At 43.4% G+C, this 18,120-nt stretch overlaps 3 protein-coding genes across 5 annotated transcripts in view; 1 reads left to right on the top strand and 2 right to left on the bottom strand.

Moving 5' to 3' along the window:
* The window catches only part of pola1 (polymerase (DNA directed), alpha 1), a 52,440-nt gene extending 44,524 nt beyond the window's left edge, over positions 1 to 7,916 (bottom strand). Inside the window, exon 1 of the mRNA XM_076080168.1 lies at positions 2,867 to 7,916. The gene's annotated coding sequence lies outside the window, so the exon portion shown is untranslated. The remainder of the gene's footprint in view (positions 1 to 2,866) is intronic.
* On the top strand, positions 833 to 8,141 carry pcyt1ba (phosphate cytidylyltransferase 1B, choline a). The gene is made up of 8 exons (XM_076080170.1): positions 833 to 1,160; positions 5,402 to 5,508; positions 5,913 to 6,055; positions 6,190 to 6,341; positions 7,026 to 7,104; positions 7,193 to 7,335; positions 7,462 to 7,650; positions 7,826 to 8,141. Exons 1-8 carry the CDS (start codon positions 1,080 to 1,082, stop codon positions 8,048 to 8,050), a joined length of 1,119 nt encoding a protein of 372 aa, XP_075936285.1. The 5' UTR covers positions 833 to 1,079; the 3' UTR covers positions 8,051 to 8,141.
* Positions 8,142 to 9,096: 955 nt separating this feature from the next.
* pdk3a (pyruvate dehydrogenase kinase, isozyme 3a) lies at positions 9,097 to 17,417 on the bottom strand. 3 transcript variants are annotated; one of them, XR_012949396.1, is made up of 12 exons: positions 17,022 to 17,417; positions 15,568 to 15,709; positions 15,376 to 15,447; positions 14,717 to 14,901; positions 14,516 to 14,605; positions 14,075 to 14,152; positions 13,834 to 13,910; positions 13,602 to 13,703; positions 13,412 to 13,519; positions 13,166 to 13,279; positions 11,667 to 12,230; positions 9,097 to 10,324 (listed from the first exon to the last, which is right to left on the bottom strand). XR_012949396.1 is itself a non-coding variant. In XM_076080169.1 (12 exons), exons 1-12 carry the CDS (start codon positions 17,122 to 17,124, stop codon positions 10,290 to 10,292), a joined length of 1,227 nt encoding a protein of 408 aa, XP_075936284.1. In that variant the 5' UTR covers positions 17,125 to 17,417; the 3' UTR covers positions 9,097 to 10,289. The 3 variants fall into 3 exon arrangements, 1 of the variants encoding a protein (XP_075936284.1); XR_012949397.1 differs by having other exon boundaries at positions 11,988 to 12,230; XM_076080169.1 differs by having other exon boundaries at positions 12,110 to 12,230.
* Positions 17,418 to 18,120: the final 703 nt, after the last annotated feature.

Raw genomic sequence — 18,120 nt, 5'->3', positions numbered from 1 at the left:
GTTTACTCTAAAGACACTTAAATACATTTATCTGACAGAAATTAAAGATTTTACCTGCAAAGATAAAACATAATTCAGTGGGCAACTCTAATTTTAAATGCTAATAGATTACACGTTTAAAAAATAACAACCTAATATTAATATTTGCAATAAATGTAAAGCCCATAGACATCACACATATCAGACACAATTGTATGGCCTATATGCTATTTGGCATGCAGAGAGTTAACAAAGGTCAATCTAATTAATCAATATAATAGTCCATATGGGTAAGTATTGCCTCAGGCTCCAAGTAAATTCATGGTGGTTGCATTTTATAAGCAATAACATTACAACCGTGTCCTTAAATTCTAGGATTAGACTGTTAGTCTCCCTGTTCTTGGTAAATCAATGGTCATCCCTGTTTATCCCAATGAGGCTCATTTCCATGGCGACCAGACAGGACTTTGTGGGGCACAATGGGCTCCTGTCCCAGATTTGGGGCCACAGAGACAGAATGCGTCCAACAATGAAAACACAAAGCGTGTTTTGTCCTTCCTCCCTACAGCCTATTTTACACTAGCCTACAGTATGGTGGGTTTATGGCCACTTTATCATGTTACTTCAGTGGCAAAACAAAAAGTGTGTGTATGTTAGTATATTTGTGTACAGTATGAACTGTCTACTTGTGGGTTAACATTTGTTGTTTTATCATTGTGTTTTATCATTTTTGTTTTGTAAAACACAGTTCACTAATTTCTAATTAGGCTATTAGTCGCAGATTGCACGCTTAAGGTCGTAGCCTACATGTAGAAAGAGGTTTCATGAATGTACAGTGTAATAAATAGCCGGATGGTCTACTGTACGGTCTGCTAAATGGACCGTGGCCCATACTGTCGCAGCTCATCAGCGGTGAGCAGCTGATCTGTCCTGTTGGACAGACTGGACAGACGGGCTGACCGTCCCGCTGCTGCTCTTGCCCGCTGTGCTGGAGAAAGGGACAGCCGTATACCAAAGAGAAACCAGACAGACGAGCAAGCGGTAAACTAATTATTTACTTTAGACCTGCATCATTTTATTTTTTTTGTTTTTTGGACACTATGGTGAAACAGCGACGCAGCAGAGCGCATTCCGGTTGCGCAGTTGTTGCGCCTCTTTGTTGCAGAAGAGGACCACTAAAGGTAAGGACGCATGAAAGTTTCGGTTTTAATCAGTTCTACATAGTTATGCAAGTCCAGCCGCCAACGGCAACCGGGATGCTTTCCAAGTAGGCTGCCCTGTGGTGGGAAAAGGGAAAACAAGCTTAGTGAGTGTAGTCTGAAGCTTCTAATGACACCCAATTTTAATATGTACAGGTGCCAAATAGAAAATATACTATTGTCTGTAGTCTGACAAGCAGAGCAGACCACTCACAGATGGGTGTGACTGTGATGGCTAAAACGGCAGCTTCCACTGGATCCAGCAGGATACGTTGAACGTGCTAAATATTAAGCTTAACAATATATAATAAGGTCACTAATATGGTTAGCCTATCACTGACATTGTAGATGTTTTTTGATTGAATTATTTTTCTTCCAACTATAATAATTATCGGCTATTAGATCCATTTGGAAGCTAAGCCTTATAGAAAGGGAACTTTAATAACAATAGTTTCTTAATTTCTTTCTAATCTCTTGGAAACTTGATCGCCCACAAGTGAATAAATAAGCAGTGATACTCAGTATCATCTCACTGATGGTGCTATGGACCACTCTACCAATCCTCACTGCTTATACTAATAGACTGCTGTATCTTCTCCCTGATTGGTCCTTTCTTGGAGCTCTCTCCTCTTTTTCCGTCGCCATGGCGAGAGCTCTCCGGCTCTGCGTACGAAGATCGTCTATTGAAACAGTGACTCACTCACACAATATAATCCTGGACAGATAAATACTATTCATGTATTTCTGCTTACGTGCCTCATTTCTGCACTGAAGTGATAATATTCCCACAGTTACACATACATGATTGATGACTGACTCCACATCAAGTGTATTGAATGTGTCACTTCCACATAACAAAGCATAGCAATGATACAATTTTAACAACAGGGCAATCGATTATAGGGGTTTCCATCCCTTGTTTTTGCACAGCCATCAGTCTTACTGAACATCTGTACCACTGATGCCAGATTTACCTGTATATTTCTGACACAAATGCAATGCCTCTATGGGTTGAATGAATGCTAAGCAGCCGTTAGAGAGTAGCACAATTGAAACAATACCCGAATGAACCTCGGATGCTTTTAACTGAATCTATTTGCAAGAGCATCAAATTGAGAGCAAAGCTCGTCCCTTTTGTGGTACCGAGAAAAAGCTGCAGCGTGAGACCTCTTCACTGCCTCCCCCCTTCTCTCTGCAGCAGGGGATCAGAGGGGTGGTGGAGGAGGAGGAGTAGAGGGGAGGACAGACAGAGAGGCAGAGCAGGGAGTGGGCGGGGAAACAGAGGAAGGAGAAAGAGACAGAGTGGTGAGGAGAGAAGGCAGCCTCTCACTGATGCTGAGTCACATTACAGAGGGACCACAGCCGCATCCCATGAGTCTTTGGGAATCATGGAGGAGCTTGAGCACACCTGCCCCCATCCCCGGACGGTAGGGCATTTTGGATGTGTGTGTTTTCTTGCGTGTTCATGTCTTGCAGTGTGTGTGTGTGTGTGTGTGAGTGTGTGACAGGGAGGGAGAGGAAGACAAAGGGTCCTGCTTCCTCCCCTGTTATGAAACAGATCCCCTATAGCATCATGAGGCTATGCTCAGAATGCTGAGTGGACAGAGTGTGAGTGTGGTCAAAGAAGGAGGGGGGGGGGGGGGGGGGGGGGGGGCGATTTACACAATGGACCAAACAGCATGAATGACCTGCTGGAGGGGACATTGCGGCAGTTAGGAGAGCCTCTTGTATCTGGATATTCTCTTCTTCTTTAGTGTAATTCCTCATCCTGGCATTACTGTCTGTGTCCTCCAAATGGCCCATCGTTGCCTTTTACTCTCCTCTGTCTTCACTCCAACCGTCTCTATTCTTGTGAAGCTGTCTGATCTTCACTGCCGGTGTTTTCTCTTGCCCTCTATCCCTGTGGGGTTTTTTGGGCCTTTCCCCCCCCCCCCCCCTGCTTTAATCCTTCCTATGCCAGATGTTCTTTGCTCGTGCCAGAGTGGGCTTTTCTGTGCACGCTCACGCCGCTCGCCCTGATAGGCCTGTGAGCCCCTGGTCAGCAGGTTTAAGCTTTGCCATCTGCTGAGGGTTTATACGCCACCTCTCTCTGTTCTCACAGTGCCCAGGGAATCATGGGAGACGAGGGTGCTCCCTATCCACAACCTCTCTGCTGCTTTTTGTTGTTGTTGTTGTTGTAGCTCAGATGGCTAGCATTGAGGTCTGATACCTCTCTAATGGAAACGGAGAGAGGAATTCAAACATTTAACATGACTGGACAAAATGTTCAAAGGAAATGGGACGTACAAACCAAATAAAAGGAGTCTCACATCTATGGCAATGTTAAAAACGAATACCTCCTTTATTTTCCTCTTGTAGATGTAACTCTTTACCTGCTTATGTGTTACCTGCTTTCATATATTCTGTTAGTTAGCGTGCACGACAATTAAAATCCACTTTTCCACATTCAATAGCCTGACCTGTTAGTTGCTGCACACAGCTCTGATTTTTAAGCGATACATAAGAATGAAGTGAAAGTGAAATGGCAGTGCATCGACTCCAGCAGACCGTAGAGCACGTTGTGATAGAAAAACACAGAAATTGGTAAAACAAAAATTAGTGTAAGGCGTCATTATTAACCAAAATAGGAAATATGATGTGTTTTGTATCTTATCTGGGTTATGTGTGAACATCATCATTTTGTTTGCCAAAAAGTAGTTCACACTCAGAGAAACGGTACAATGTTATCCTAAATATTGATGGCTTCAGTCAGACATGATGGGGGGGAGGGGTCAGACCCCAAATAGGTCAAACTTCTTGTTAGACTTCAATCAATCACAGAAACAAAGTCAATATTTTAGTTTTATAGCTTTTGTCATTTTCTGTGTTGACCTCTGCAAAATGTCGTCAGTTCAAAATATTTTTTTATCAGCAATTCTTTAAAAAATTGGAAATTTCCGTGCAGTATCAAGATGACAAAACAAGTCAAAGTATGTTCTGAGCTGCTTAAGACGTCCCAAACAGAACAGGTGGGTTGAACAAGCTGCAGCACGGACATAACACCTCCCAGATGTTTATGTTTGCTTATCAGAGCTCTCCTTGTCTGCATTATTAATCCTGGCCTGTTAATACTTTATAACTCTGAAGAGGTCACCTGTTTATAGCCTATGTTGTTGAATTTCATGCAGAGATTGGAACTGTCCTCAGTGTGGCAGGCTTCTCATCAAATTACAGTACTTAAGTATTATCGCAAGAATCTGTGAAAAACCTGCGATTAAAAGTCACAACATCTCAGTATAACGTCTAGCTGTTATTTGAATAACCTTCGCATTAAGAAAGCTTCATTTTTTTAAAGCAAATTCACCTGTTAAGTGTCACACTTACTGTGTACTTAGTGCACTGTTATTTGAAACCGCCGGTCTGATATTTGACTGTCCTTGTCTGCGTCCGTGGAACATGTCATGCCAGACTGTTCAAGGATATGTTGACGTCAGCTGCCTGCGTTTTCCACAGAGGCCGAATGTATTTCCATTTTTTTTTTCATCCTCCGCTCACACTCCCACAGCTTTCTGCTCTGTGCAGACTCTGATTATAATGTATTGGTGTGAATGACATTCAGTAAATACTCCCTGTAGTCAACAGATGGCATACAAAGACAAATCTTCAGGCAGGCTCACACACACTTTAACCTTGATGTAGCTGTGACAAATATCATCTTATAATCCTTTGTCCTTGTTTGTCTTTGTTTCTGTTTCCCACTGTCTTTTTATTCTTTCTTTACCTGCTGAATTTAAATGTATTTTATTTTGAAAATGATAATTGTTTTCTTCCTGTCCACTGGAAGTCTGCTGCCTCTCCTATCTTATTCTTCCCTTTGAATTTGAGCTAATTCCTGAGAGGCCTTTCTACAGCAGACCAATAGCCCTGCCCTTGTTCTCTGCCACATGTTAATACACACATAGGCTACACATGCAGAAGTATCTGCTCACACACACACACACACACACACAGAGCGATCAATAACACTGAGTGCAGGGCTGTCTGTCTCTCAATCCATTGTCCCAATGTGGAGCAGGTCAATACCTTAATGGAGGTTACTGTAATAGGAATGAGCATGGAAACAGAGTGATACCGTGAACTTGAAGGGATGGGGGTGTGTTAGATGAACTTCAGTCTCCTACGTTCATCCGTCCTCCAAAATAAGACATTTGTACCCAGTCTCTTCCTCCTTCTCTCCTTCTCAGACTCTGACTAAGCCCGCCATCTTTGCCAGGGAGACCAGTTGTGATTGTCGCGCCCCTCATGAGAAGCTCACCATCGCTCAGGCCCGCAGAGGCACCCCAGGTACAGTAGACCTCCTCCGGCTCACTTCCTACTCTGATTCATTTCCATTACTATTACTGTTACTGCTACATTTTCTACTATCATACTGTAATGTTACTATGTTACTAACTACTTCTGCTACTGTGTCAACTACTTCCTCTGAAGCTCCTCCTACTAACAACTACTGCTACAACTGCTGGTGCTACTCCTTTAGTATCACTATCACCAAAACTACTCTTACCACTGATATATTTTACTATAGTGATGCTAAAGTTACTGCGACTTTTTCTGAAATGATACTGTACTACAACTGCTGTTGGTATTGGTACAGTGTCACCATCATCACTGTTGGTACAGTGTCACCATCATCGCTGTTGGTACAGTGTCACCGCCATCACTCTCCTCTCACTGATACTGCTGCAGTAGGTGATGATACATGTGTTGCTGTGTGCTTTCAGTGGACCGGCCGGTCAGAGTCTACGCAGATGGCATCTTTGACCTGTTCCACTCTGGGCACGCTCGCGCTCTCATGCAGGCCAAGAACCTCTTTCCCAACACCTACCTTATAGTAGGAGGTAGGCCACACACACACACACACACACACACACTAAAAATCCACTGCTCAAAATAACACCTACAGAGTTGTCTGATTGGGAACTAACGTGCTTCTGATGTTTTGTGTGCTTTCCCTCCCATGTGCTTGGAACAGTGTGCAGTGATGAGCTGACCCATAAGTACAAGGGTTTCACAGTTATGACGGAGATTGAGCGTTACGAAGCGTTGAGACACTGCCGCTATGTCGACGAGGTTTTGAGAGACGCACCCTGGACTCTGACACCGGAGTTCCTGGAGAAACACAAGGTGCGTCTGTGTGGTTGTTTGCAGTCTCTGAGGGTCAAACTGTGCATGAAGCACATCCAGGGGCTGTAACCACATTCTAAGGCCACAAGTAGCTCCTAGCTGAGTTTGGAGGAACACCTGCAAAATATGGGGCGTGACACTTCTAACTTTAGAACTCCCCAGAGTCATCTACAAAACCTTTTCGCGCTAAAAGTAGAGATGTTATAGGCAGTCCAGAAGTCACTAATACCTGGTTACCATGAGTCGGAGGCTGCAGGTAATGTACTATTTTAGAAAATAATACAACAATGATAAACGTTTAAAGCATATTTTAGAGGAAGGCGAGTTATTAAGAATCAATCAGCTCATCAACAACTCAAAACAACACTGGGGGATGAAAGTTTGCACAACTGTCCGCTACTTGGACACTGGAACAAAGGAGTTTTCGGTGTGCAGATAAAATATCTCACTTGTGTGTGTGAGAATTATTCAAACCCAAAATGATAAATACATAAAGCGGATTTCATAGCCATCAACATATCGGCTAAATATAGAAGTATACCTTAAAAGTTGCACTCTGTTCTTTGTGATAAGCTCTTAAGAGGACGCTCTTTTAGAGCCTTATACGAGAACCCCTAAGATGGGACACTACTTTAAATATGTATATTTTGCAAAACTGTACAACTGTATGTTTATGTTCCTCAGATCGATTTTGTGGCTCACGATGACATCCCCTACTCCTCAGCAGGGAGTGAAGACGTTTATAAACACATCAAGGAGGCAGGTCAGTGTGTGATGACAGGATGATAAATACAAATACATATCGGGCAGTTTTCAAATTCCGTGTGTTGTTTCTGCGCGTGGTCTTCCAGGGATGTTTGTGCCCACACAACGGACAGAAGGAATCTCGACTTCTGAATTGATCACCAGAATTGTCAGAGACTATGACGTCTACGCGCGGCGCAACCTCCAACGTGGCTACACGGCCAAGGAGCTCAACGTCAGCTACATCAACGTAAGAGCATGGTTCTACAGGTCACCACCATTGTTACAATGGAAGACATCCCTCTGTGTATGTGTGGATGTGCTCACTTGTAACACTGAGCTTAATTGGCTTTTCCTCAACATTGAATCCCCTCAGGAGAAGAAGTACCGGCTGCAGAACCAAGTGGACCGAATGAAGGAGAAGGTTCGCACGGTCGAGGAGAAGAGCAAACACTTTGTTTACCGCGTGGAGGAGAAGAGCCACGACCTCATTCAGAAGTGGGAAGAGAAATCCAGAGAGTTTATAGGCAACTTCCTAGAACTTTTTGGACCTGATGGGACTTGGGTAAGTAACACTTTATATAACCGTCATTATAATCTCTGTCTTCATCGTCACTGGATTACTTATTGTCATATTGATCAGATAGCATGTGCTATTAAAAACAGGCCTTTGATGCTTGGACCTTTGTGCCGCGTGCGCGCTAACGTTCACTCTCTTTCTCCCCGGCGTCCCTGAACAGAAACAGGTGTTTCAGGAGCGCAGTGGACGGATGCTGTCCTACGCTCTGTCCCCCCGAGAGTCGCCCTGCAACAGTCCTCCCCGAGAACTGTCCCCCCTGCGCTCTCCCTCACCCCCGTCTCCCCCCGCCCGCTGGCACAATGCACGGCCCTCGCCCCCAACCTCCCCCAAAGGAGCATCGGCCTCTCTAAGCAGCATGAGTGAAGGTGATGAAGATGAGAAGTAAACGGATTGTTGAACACACACACACATGTATATACACACACACACACACACACTTCACTCACAGTACACTGCCTGAGAACTGCTCACACACAAACACAACACAAAACACTGGCTGGATACTGAAACGGTTATCCTTAAGGGAGTTGCTAAAATGCAAGGCAGACGAGGATCATGGGAAATGAAGTTCTATGCTGCGGAGCTAAGAAGCCATCACTGTCTCAGCTGTGTGGGCAACCAAAGCAGACAGACGAAAGACAAGGGAAGAAGAGGATTTACGAACAGTGTCGCATATCGTAAGAAGGTCCAGAATGCTTTGCAGCATCTTTCAGAGGATTTGCTTTGGATTTGTCCAGTGCTGATATAGAGACTGTCCAACAGCCTGACCATAATATCACCTCATTGTTTTTTGTCCTTTTTCTGTCTACTTCAGCTTTTTTTTTTTTTAAGATGCAAAGATTTCGTGTAACTTCTGTGACCACCAGATGTGAATAGGCACAAAGTTACAGAACACTGTGTGTGTGATGTTCAGCTCAACAGCTCATGTGAATTGACAGGAACTGGATTCATTCCTACACTGAGTAATTGAGTGCTTGTTGAACGGAGCACTGTGAATTAAAGAAAAGACACTGCACACCGTAGATTAGCAGAAGTGTCGGCACATTTTAGTATAAATGGCTGGCGACTTATATTAAATAAGTGATCCACAATCGTTGAGTCACTCGTTCCCACGCTACTGTTGTGACCACTACCACAGTTTAAAACTAATCCCTCAGAAAATCATAAGGAATTAAAACGAGCCTGTGGGAATAGCAGCCTGCATGATCCTGAAACGCATCCAAAACAGCTCCAGTGAAAGACAAATGAATCACCTCGGTTGTACAGCTTTGTTTGAAACAAGCAATATAATCCTAGTTGTAAAGTTCATATGAAAAAAAATACATTTTTAAATGAATACGGAAACAAGGTCTGTGATAGAATTAGACACTAAAACAAGCCCCTTTAGACTCGAGTCTTGGACTGCGCCTATTGATTGTGATGAGACAGAAAAAAACAACAGCCTTTTATTAGCTTCTTGAATGTAAAGTGAGTCTTTTGAGACCACACCTACAGTAGAGAGTCAATGTAACCACTCTGAGTTCTAGTCACATCGTGCGATACAACACACACAAATCCTTCATCGTCGCAGTCATTCAGTAGGCCACACAAACATCACCGTCTAATCCATAGGTAGAAGCATTTGTGGATTTTCAGCGTCAATAAAGCCATGCATTTTTTTGACAGTTTGCCATGTTTTGTCTATCGACCTTTAGCAGACATTCTTGCTCTTTGGAATTTGATGTCAGCTGTCAATCAAACCCAGAAAACTTGGAGATGCAGCCTTTCTCTATAGGACTCGGATGATACTTGAAATAAACAATAATTGAAGCCCTCCAGGTGAACTGTCAGCTCCTCAAAAGCCGGATCATCAGCCTAATGTTTTATTTGATATTATTATTGGAAATGTAATGTTAGAACTTTTCTTTATTAGCTCAGGTCTGCTCACTCATGCCAGGCCGGCGCAGACCTCTCTTCCACCCCAACAATACAATTAATACCCTAATGCAATGTAGAGACCTAAATGTCCTGTACGCACTACATGTTGATCTGCACTATATGTACAAACTTTGGGAAAGTGTGTCTTTTTTTATTTTTTAAATTTCAATGTTCAAACGGCTTGATATGTAAATAAATCAAAAAATCTAAAACTGAATGCGAGTCAAACTGCATTTCGCACACAAAAGCAGTTTTCTTTATTGTCGGGTTTGACAAGTTGATCTCATGCTGAATCACATTAACTAAACTGCCCTGTCACCTTTTTTTTGGATGTCGCATTAATTGCATATCTTTGTGTGACCCACCTCCGCAGCGAGCATACATCTGTTTAAGCTGGAGGTACAGTAGGATAGAAAAACAGAGCGATCGCTCCACACTGGCTTCATGTACAGCAAACACATCATCAACAGTTGTATACGTGATATTTTCTAATATACCAGAGGAACAGAAGACAGTCTTTAACAGTAAAGGTTGAGTACTCTAAATCACACAACTGGAATTGAAGCTTTCACGAAGGTGTGAACTTTGAGCATCACGCAGTGAGACTTGGCAGGTTACGAAGGCTTTGGCAGTGGTGAAACCTTTCAGTGAGGCTGAAAGGCGGGGGAAACGCTACAGGATGGGGGGTGCTTTCCATACTGTGTTCTTCATCTACACTTCTTTCTTTGCACATCAGATGGCGCTAAAGGAGACGAGAGAAGGAAGTCACTTCAGATTATTCAAATTCTTGACAAAATGGTTTTGGGCCGTGTTTCATTTCTTCTATTTGCAAAAGAAGATTCTTGATAAGAGGTCTGAAATGATTGGAATGAAGGGAATTGAATGAGATATATCTCTGTGAAGGTTTAGTAGTAGTAAGTGCACTAAAATGTTCCCGAATATGATTCATGTTTCAAACATTTGGATGGTTTACCAAGAGATTAGCGGCTCCTTTGGCCACATGCAATTTCCCCAGTTGGCGTTTCCCAACAATGCTCGATTTCCTTTTGTTTACAAAAAGGAAATGCGGTGAACTGTTGCCAAACTTTTAGAAAAAACTAGAGAAAAGCTGTTATCCAGGATAAAATAAGTTAAAACCTGTCAGGTATCAATTCCCTCTGGATTTATCTTCCAATTCTTTCACTTCCACTCATGGCGATGAATACAAAAAGCAACCATTTTAAAAGACACAAGCTTTGTTCAAACTCATTCAGAAGACAGTATGGATTAGTAACACTACAACTGAGACACCAAGCTGAATGGATGAAGCACTGTTAGGGTAGCAAGTCCGAGCTTTGAGCTTATGTTGCGTATCCACCACATGGCAAAATGTTTGCCAGTGTAGAAAGGAGATGCGATGACGTATTCACACTTTTATAATCCTCGTCAGATGAGACAGGTCCATCCTTCTCTGTGAGGGTTTCACACAATGCTTCTTGCTGGTGTGGTTGAAGCTGCCAGGCATTTTACAAGCATCCTAAAGATGCTCCTTGGGTCCTTTAGTAGTTGTTAAATCAGGGTGCAGAGCTTTGCAAGCAGGAATGTCTGATGAGGGTCAGTATTGTCTTCTTTGAGTAAAGTGGAAACATTTATTTTAAAAAAATACTAATTTTTTCTCTTACATTCTCCTATTATAAATAAACTTCCAGTTCAGCCTTCAAGGCAGATTTTCTTAAATATTCTAGAAATAAGGCTTTCTCTCTTAAAAAAAACAATTTAAAAAAAACTTCTCGATGTCGAGATATTTAAAATGATGCATCGCTTTCTATATTTTTCCCAAAAGAGTTATCATTTTCTCTAATCTATAGGAAATCCTGTCCTGGCTTCAATACAGAACAGCTCTTTACTATGCCAATGACACACTGGCCTAATTGTGCGTTCTGTCAAAAGTGTCTTCCAAAAGGAAGGAAATGAAACCTCCTACTCTTTCCAATTCGCTCTGAAACTCAAACCCCATGACCCTGCTTGTGTTCCGAGAGGGTGAAACGGAATACAAGCCTTCACTGATGGTGAGAAAGACACTCGATCAGCAGCGTGAGGCTTACCCAGCCACAGGGAGCAGCGGCCTCGTCAGCAAAGAGGAGCCGGGCCAAACTGCGCATGAGACAGAGGGAGAGGTGAAGGAGATACGGTGAATTTAGCTGATAGCAACGGCCTGATAGAGGAGGAAATGGAGCCAACATTAGTGAAAGATTCACAAGAGGTTCATCTTGAGAGAGCCAGGGGTCAATGCCACAAAAATGAAAGCTACGCTGATGAATGCCATTGCCATTGGGTATACAGATATACGTCAAGGTCATGTATCTTTTCCAAAGCTTTAACCACCGGAATTTAAAGGCAAGTCTGATCATAAACCAAACATTTACCCAAGGGCAACCTTTCATCTGACATGCACCGGGGCAGAGTGCGAGCATTTGGGTCTGCCAGCAGAGGGTAGGGTTAGCGGGGTCAGGTGGCGTTTATCTGTTGGCTTTGTATTTGGACTTGCTGGCATCGCGCGGCTCTTTGCTGGGGTTGCTCCAGTCGTCGGCCTCGGGGGTGGTCTTATAATGCCGCCACGCCGACTTGTTGAAGACAGGCAGCCGCTCGAAGGACTCACTGGAAAGGGCCTTCAGATGGAGGAACAAAACACAGTGAGAAATCACGGTCATTTGACTTTGAATGAAGAGTTAGCTTAGCATAAATATTGGCAGCGAGGGGAAACAGCTAGCTGACACCGACACTTGGATTATTGTACGGATTAAATAGAAGAGGTAAAACATGTCAGGTTATAAGCTTTAGAGGTGCGGGTACGTCATGTTTGCTAGCTGTTTCACCTAGCCTGCAGTCTTTATGCTAAGCTAAGCGTCTTCTAGCTCTAGCGTCATTCTTAACAGACAGATGAGCGTGGTGACAATCTTCGCATCTAGCCGAGTGTTGGAGGTATCGGCCGTAGAGATGTCTGCCTTCTCTCTAGAGTATAATAGAATTAGATGGCACTCGGCTTTGTGGTGCTCAAAAGTGCACAGAAGGAAGCATGCATCTAACTCATGGACGAGAGGCTTGTGCTTGCAAAATGCAAACTTTAATGGCGTGCCCCTCGGGCTGAGCTGTAACGTCAGCTAGCTCAGAAGCGCCGGGTGAGCTAGCTGTATCGAGTATAGATGCACGCTTCTTTCTGCGCGGTGATACGGTTGGCGGGTCTGGAAAGAAAATAGTTCAGATATGAAACTGCTCACAAAAAGGTCTTTGTATTATGTTGAGTAACCCGGTTTATGATTTCTGGAAGGAGACAGTGCTGTTGAGTTTTCCAAATACATTTTTTCAGCGCTTTGAGCACCTCAAGCCGAGTGACATTTAGTCCTATTATACCTGAGACAAGGCAGACACCTCTACGCCCGATACCTCCAACACTCTGCAACTTGTACCACAACAATCTAGGCTGATAGATAGCACTATGGGTAAGAGCAAAAATATGTATTTTAGATTTTGGACCGAATGTCCCTTTAAACTCCGACCTATCTGTCTTTGGGAGAAAGAAAAACATTTGACCAGCTGACTTTACCTTCAGATAGATTACAGCATCAGTGCCAACGCCATCCATGGAGTAAAGTTTCAGGTCCCCCTGGAAGTATCGGGCATAGAGCCTAGAAATTGGCAAACCGTAGCCAAAACCAGCCTGGATGGGGAGGGAGAGTGACAGAAGTTAATTTCCCAGCTGTCGAGACATAAATAAAAATATATGGGCTAAAAATGGTTGGAAACGGTCACCATGGTCAACACTGATTTGATTTTATGTGTGTGTGTGTACCAATGGGACAACTCCCGGCTCCAGGCTGGGTGTAGGAGCAGTGGAGTACGTGTAGTTAAACAGACGGTCGATCTTCCTCAGAGGAACTCCTCCTCCTCTGTCACTGATCTGAAGACGGAACATGGGAGAGATGGAGCGAGAGGCCCACGAGTATTTGTCTAATCATGTGTGCACTTGTGTCTTGATTTACCTTTATGGAAAGATCCTCTTTGCCCAGAGTGACCTTTGCCTTGACTGGCGGTAATCCCTCTTCACTGTTCTCATGGAGCTCCACTGTGGCTCTCATTGAGTTCTGCAAACACCCACAGAGTTAATTAACTTAGCTCAGCACAAGTCCTGATGCAATTGTAGTCAGGTTGCAATTTATTTACGTTAAAAGAGCACTATAGCTAGGTTTCGGCCACTGATGCTGCACCGCTCACCTTGAAGAGTTCAAACAGCATGTGAAACAGATGAGAGGGCACATACACCGCCTGGATGGGCTTTTCGGGGGCCTTGACTGGAAGACAAGAATGAAAAGCTAGTTATTTTGAAGTAAATAAGATGGTGAATGTGACCACAACGGCACTAAATTGGGACTCCACATTGCTCGGCTACAGCTGTGGGACAGATTACGGAGAGAAACGGTGGAAATCACGAAGCATTAAATACAAAATCTCTTACTGTTGAACTCCTCAATCTTCAGCTCGGGAGCAGCCAAGTAGTACTTCTCGCACAGCATCTTGGCTGTGTCGTAGGCATCTGATAGAAGAGGCGAAACAACGAAGTCAGGGGCCGAACAAGCGGAGAACTTTCACCGTTTACGGTTTGGATTCCTGTCACAGGTCACTAATGTAGCCGTTGATCCTCGGCCGGGTCACTGAGAGTGCAGCGCCGGGGTCCGGGCTGCTGGAACTCTTTTATAAACTATTATTATGTAAACACGCCGTTTACGTGCAGATGAACTTGCACTGATTTGTGTCACTGGTGATAAAACTGTGTTTCCCATAATAAGCACCATGCAGGTTAATTTCAATGAAGCCAGAAATGTAAACCCATAGATAACAAAGTATTCCCACAGAGTATAGAGTACAGTGCTCTTGTAATTGTTGATTTTAAACTCACCACTGACGACTTCAGCCACACTGCAGGCGGGATCAATACTGCCTATGTGCTTTGGGTGGGCAGGGTTGGTGTCGTTGCCAAACAGGAGAGCTGCACAGAAACAGAAACAGGTCGGTCACAATAACGAACGCGCTACCCCAGGACGGGGCAGTGGTGCGCTTTGCGATCCAAGTAAACCATGTCGGTGGTTTTGAGGCTCACTGTGCTGGTTGATGAGCATGCGGAAGGAGATGCGGTTGGTGTAGAAGCGGTCGAGGAAGTACTGCACGTTGCTGCTGATGGAGGGGTCAAAGCCGAACTTCTCCTTGTACTCGATGACTCCCTGGGCCATGGTGGGAACCACGTCGTTGTGACGGTTACGGATCTCAATCAACAGCTCCAGGAAGCTAAAAAACAAAATGAATAAATGCAATGAGGGGGAAGTATAAATCCAAATTATGAAAGCACTCATCCATGAGGTTGTTCATTAGTAAATCTCACACACACATTTATATCATTCAAAAATAACAAAATAAATGGTTTAACAGTCTTGTATAAATTTATTTTTTTGACGTTTTTGTCAGCCAGAAACATGTTCAGTCAGGACGAGTATCAGCTGAACATCCTGTTTTTGTAATTTCTATTGAACCAAACGATTCGAGGTCAACACTATTGTTCTCTAAACCGACTTATTCACATTCCTGTTGGTGTCTCTCAGTCATGTGTGACAGCTCTATCTCACTGGCATGCTTACAGTGCACCGTGTGCTACGGGGATTAGCCGCAGCGGACTCAAGACATGAAGCCAGCATGCAACAGCTGGGTGGATGACAAAGCTGTACTTGCATTTATGAATTGTTAGTCAAGGCAATATTGTCTCACTCATTCAAAGCTTGGCAGTCCTCTGGTTTCCTGTTCTCATAATCCAGCAGCTCCACAAAGCTCTGCATGTACCTAATAAAGCAAACAAGAGGTCAGAGGGAAACTTATTAACGGTTATTCCACTGTACTATAAACCTTATCGTCCGGACGCGTTGTAAAGCGTATCTCTCGAGCGGTGTCGAAATGTCTCACCATTTCTGCACCAGTCTGACGGAGGGCTGGATCAGCAGTTTATCAGGCAGCAGGTTGACCTCTCTCATGGTGTTGGCCAGCCGCACCGGCAGCTCCTTACGCAGGAACATGTAGGACGTTTTTTCACAAGCATTGTTCCTGCCTGAAAAAAAAAAAAAAGAAAGAGATTGGTTGTTTGTCAAAGCTACACCATTTTAAAAAAAAAGAAAAGGACTGGAATATCTGCAAAGTCTGGTACAGTTCCAGTTGTGAAAATGAACTTTAACTGCCAAGAAACATAATCAAGATTTAGTTTGTTTTGCTTGTTTTGCTTCTACGCACCAGCGAACACAGCTGTTACTCAAGTATGTGGTTGAGAGCTGTAGTCAGGTTCAATTTTCAACCTTTAATATGATCCCTTAAACTCTGCTCCCGTCCCTGGCTGGAGCCGCATTTACTGACCACCAACATTAGCTTGAACCATTCTAGGAAATCATGAATCTTGTTGCCCAGTAGAGAGAGGGGGGAGTCATGGAAAGGTATTTTGGGGAATTTATGTTTTAGATCATGTTTAGCAAAATGCTTTCAGGTTCTTCCAGCTGTTGAAAAAGGGGCTCAGCGGTAAAGTCTCACAAAACAACGCAAAGAAACGTTCGCAGCCAGACTTTACAGGAAGCCAGTTGTGCAGATATTCTGTTGCTCTGTGAGTGACCTCAAGAGAGGCGACAGTAACATATTATATTTTGGTGTCTTTGGGGGGGGGGGGAGGGGAAACACGATGATCTCGCAGAATGAAAGGAAATGTCTAATCACCTCTGCTGAAAGCAACAGCTTCCCTCTGATTCAGCAGTATACGGGGAAGTGTTCCTAAACTATAAAATAGGGTAGTGACACCACCAAATACTGACTCAGCCCTGCATGACACAACCTCTGCACGCTGCTGACTACCCGTGGACCAGGTCTCATCTGTTCCCCTTCTGAAACACACCTCTATCGTTTGCCCCCACTGCTCTTCAGACATCAACAATTACTGTTTCTTAAGGCGAAACAAGTGACACTTGACACAAGTGACAAGTGACACAAGTGAATACTAGTGATTCATGCTCTGGAATCAGATCATGTTGTTGTCACAGTCTGTGTGTAAACACCTGCGTGGATTAATCAGTGTGTCACATGTCCACATATAAACAAACCTGCAACGGAAAGATGCCATGCAGAGACACCAGCATGCATAGAAACGTACCGTTGGTGCTGTTACACAATTCAGATGCCACACGTGATCATACCAAAATATTATGTTTCATGGCAGCTTGTAGAAGAGCTCCGCTATTAATAACAAGTAAGAGATTGCCCGTGTCACTTAGAATGTGGACAAATAGGGAATACAATATTACAATGTAAGGCCTCGGATTCACGATCAGCAAGTCATGCATTCCCTTCAAGATGACAGCCCTGTGCTGCGTCGCTATACTCACCGAAATCCAAAAACTGCTTAATGGAGAGCGGGGACGGGGAAAATCTGGAGTAATACTCGATTTTGGGGGTCGCGTTTTTCAGCAGAGACACGAAGATCCTCATTTTTAAAAAGTTAAAATAAAAAGTTCAATGACGACGCCTGGATGTAACCGAGAGAATGCGATTCAGAACGAACGCGACCATTTCATCCCCAGGTAGTGTTGGCAGTCCTCCTCTCTCATCGGCGTCCACATGGGTCCCAGTCCGCGAGACTCCGGAGGGCGCGAGACGAAGTGATGAATAAACGTCCATAAGGGAACAAGATAGGAAACAAGCAGTGTGATGTCATGAGGGCTACCTGGATCTACATTGTTGTGTACGGAGATCAGCGCAACACTGTCAAGCTAGTTGGAATCAAATGCTGATTTCCGGTTACGTTTTTCTTTTTTTTCAAAATAAAATATTCTGTCAAAGGTATCTAGGTGGCTTTGGGGTAACTGATAAGAAGCACCAAATAGAAAGTTTGGTAAACATTTTTAAGAAGGCACCATTCATAGATTGTTTATAACGGCTTTATAAATCATGATAAAGAAAGGATATGTATATATTATAATCCCTTTATAAGAAAAATGGTTGCGTTACCATGTTTTGAAAATGTCTCTTGCTGGTTAATCTCCAAACACTTTCCACTTTATTTCTTTTTGTATGCTTTTATGCATTTTTTCCCCCAAACAAAACTAAATAAAGTGGGGTTCTGTTAATATCTTTATTGCAATAATATTGTTTGTAAGTAATAGATAATTTATTGATATAGAAACAACGATATAGCACATCAATACAAAATACACTTGCTTTGTTTTTTGCCTCTTAAATCCATTGCTAAAAGAGCTGCAGAGCATAACATGTCTTAACCTAACTAACTTATTAACATTTACAACTGCAGACTTCAGGGATTGTTATAAAAACCCTTTATTAATGGCTTTTTTTTTGTTGCCAATGGCTTATTGCGAGAAACCTTTGATTAACTCGGAAAGGTCCGATTTCTCTCAACCGACTGACTGGTCTGATCTGCCGACGAAACTTTCTGTACAGCTGGAAAACATTTTATTCTGAAGGACC

This window comes from Anarhichas minor, unplaced genomic scaffold (assembly GCF_050575085.1).
Source record: "Anarhichas minor isolate MPS153535 unplaced genomic scaffold, ASM5057508v1 ptg000074l, whole genome shotgun sequence".
NCBI classification, from domain to species: Eukaryota; Metazoa; Chordata; class Actinopteri; order Perciformes; family Anarhichadidae; genus Anarhichas; species Anarhichas minor.
Note: the sequence above shows the minus strand (reverse complement) of the source record. Positions and strands in the feature narration are given on the sequence as shown.

Bases quoted from the DNA above. Each gene is read 5' to 3' on its own strand.
- pcyt1ba (XM_076080170.1), top strand. From the start codon at position 1,080: ATGGTGAAACAGCGACGCAGCAGAGCGCATTCCGGTTGCGCAGTTGTT. The intron at 5,509-5,912 runs AGACCTCCTCCG...CAGTAGGTGATG, and splicing joins AGAGGCACCCCAGGTACAGT to ATACATGTGTTGCTGTGTGC. The intron at 7,105-7,192 runs GTCAGTGTGTGA...GTGGTCTTCCAG, and splicing joins TAAACACATCAAGGAGGCAG to GGATGTTTGTGCCCACACAA.
- pdk3a (XM_076080169.1), bottom strand. From the start codon at position 17,124: ATGAGGATCTTCGTGTCTCTGCTGAAAAACGCGACCCCCAAAATCGAG. The intron at 15,710-17,021 runs GTGAGTATAGCG...TTTTTTTTTCAG, and splicing joins TAAGCAGTTTTTGGATTTCG to GCAGGAACAATGCTTGTGAA. The intron at 13,704-13,833 runs GTGAGCGGTGCA...GGGTGTTTGCAG, and splicing joins TGCTGTTTGAACTCTTCAAG to AACTCAATGAGAGCCACAGT.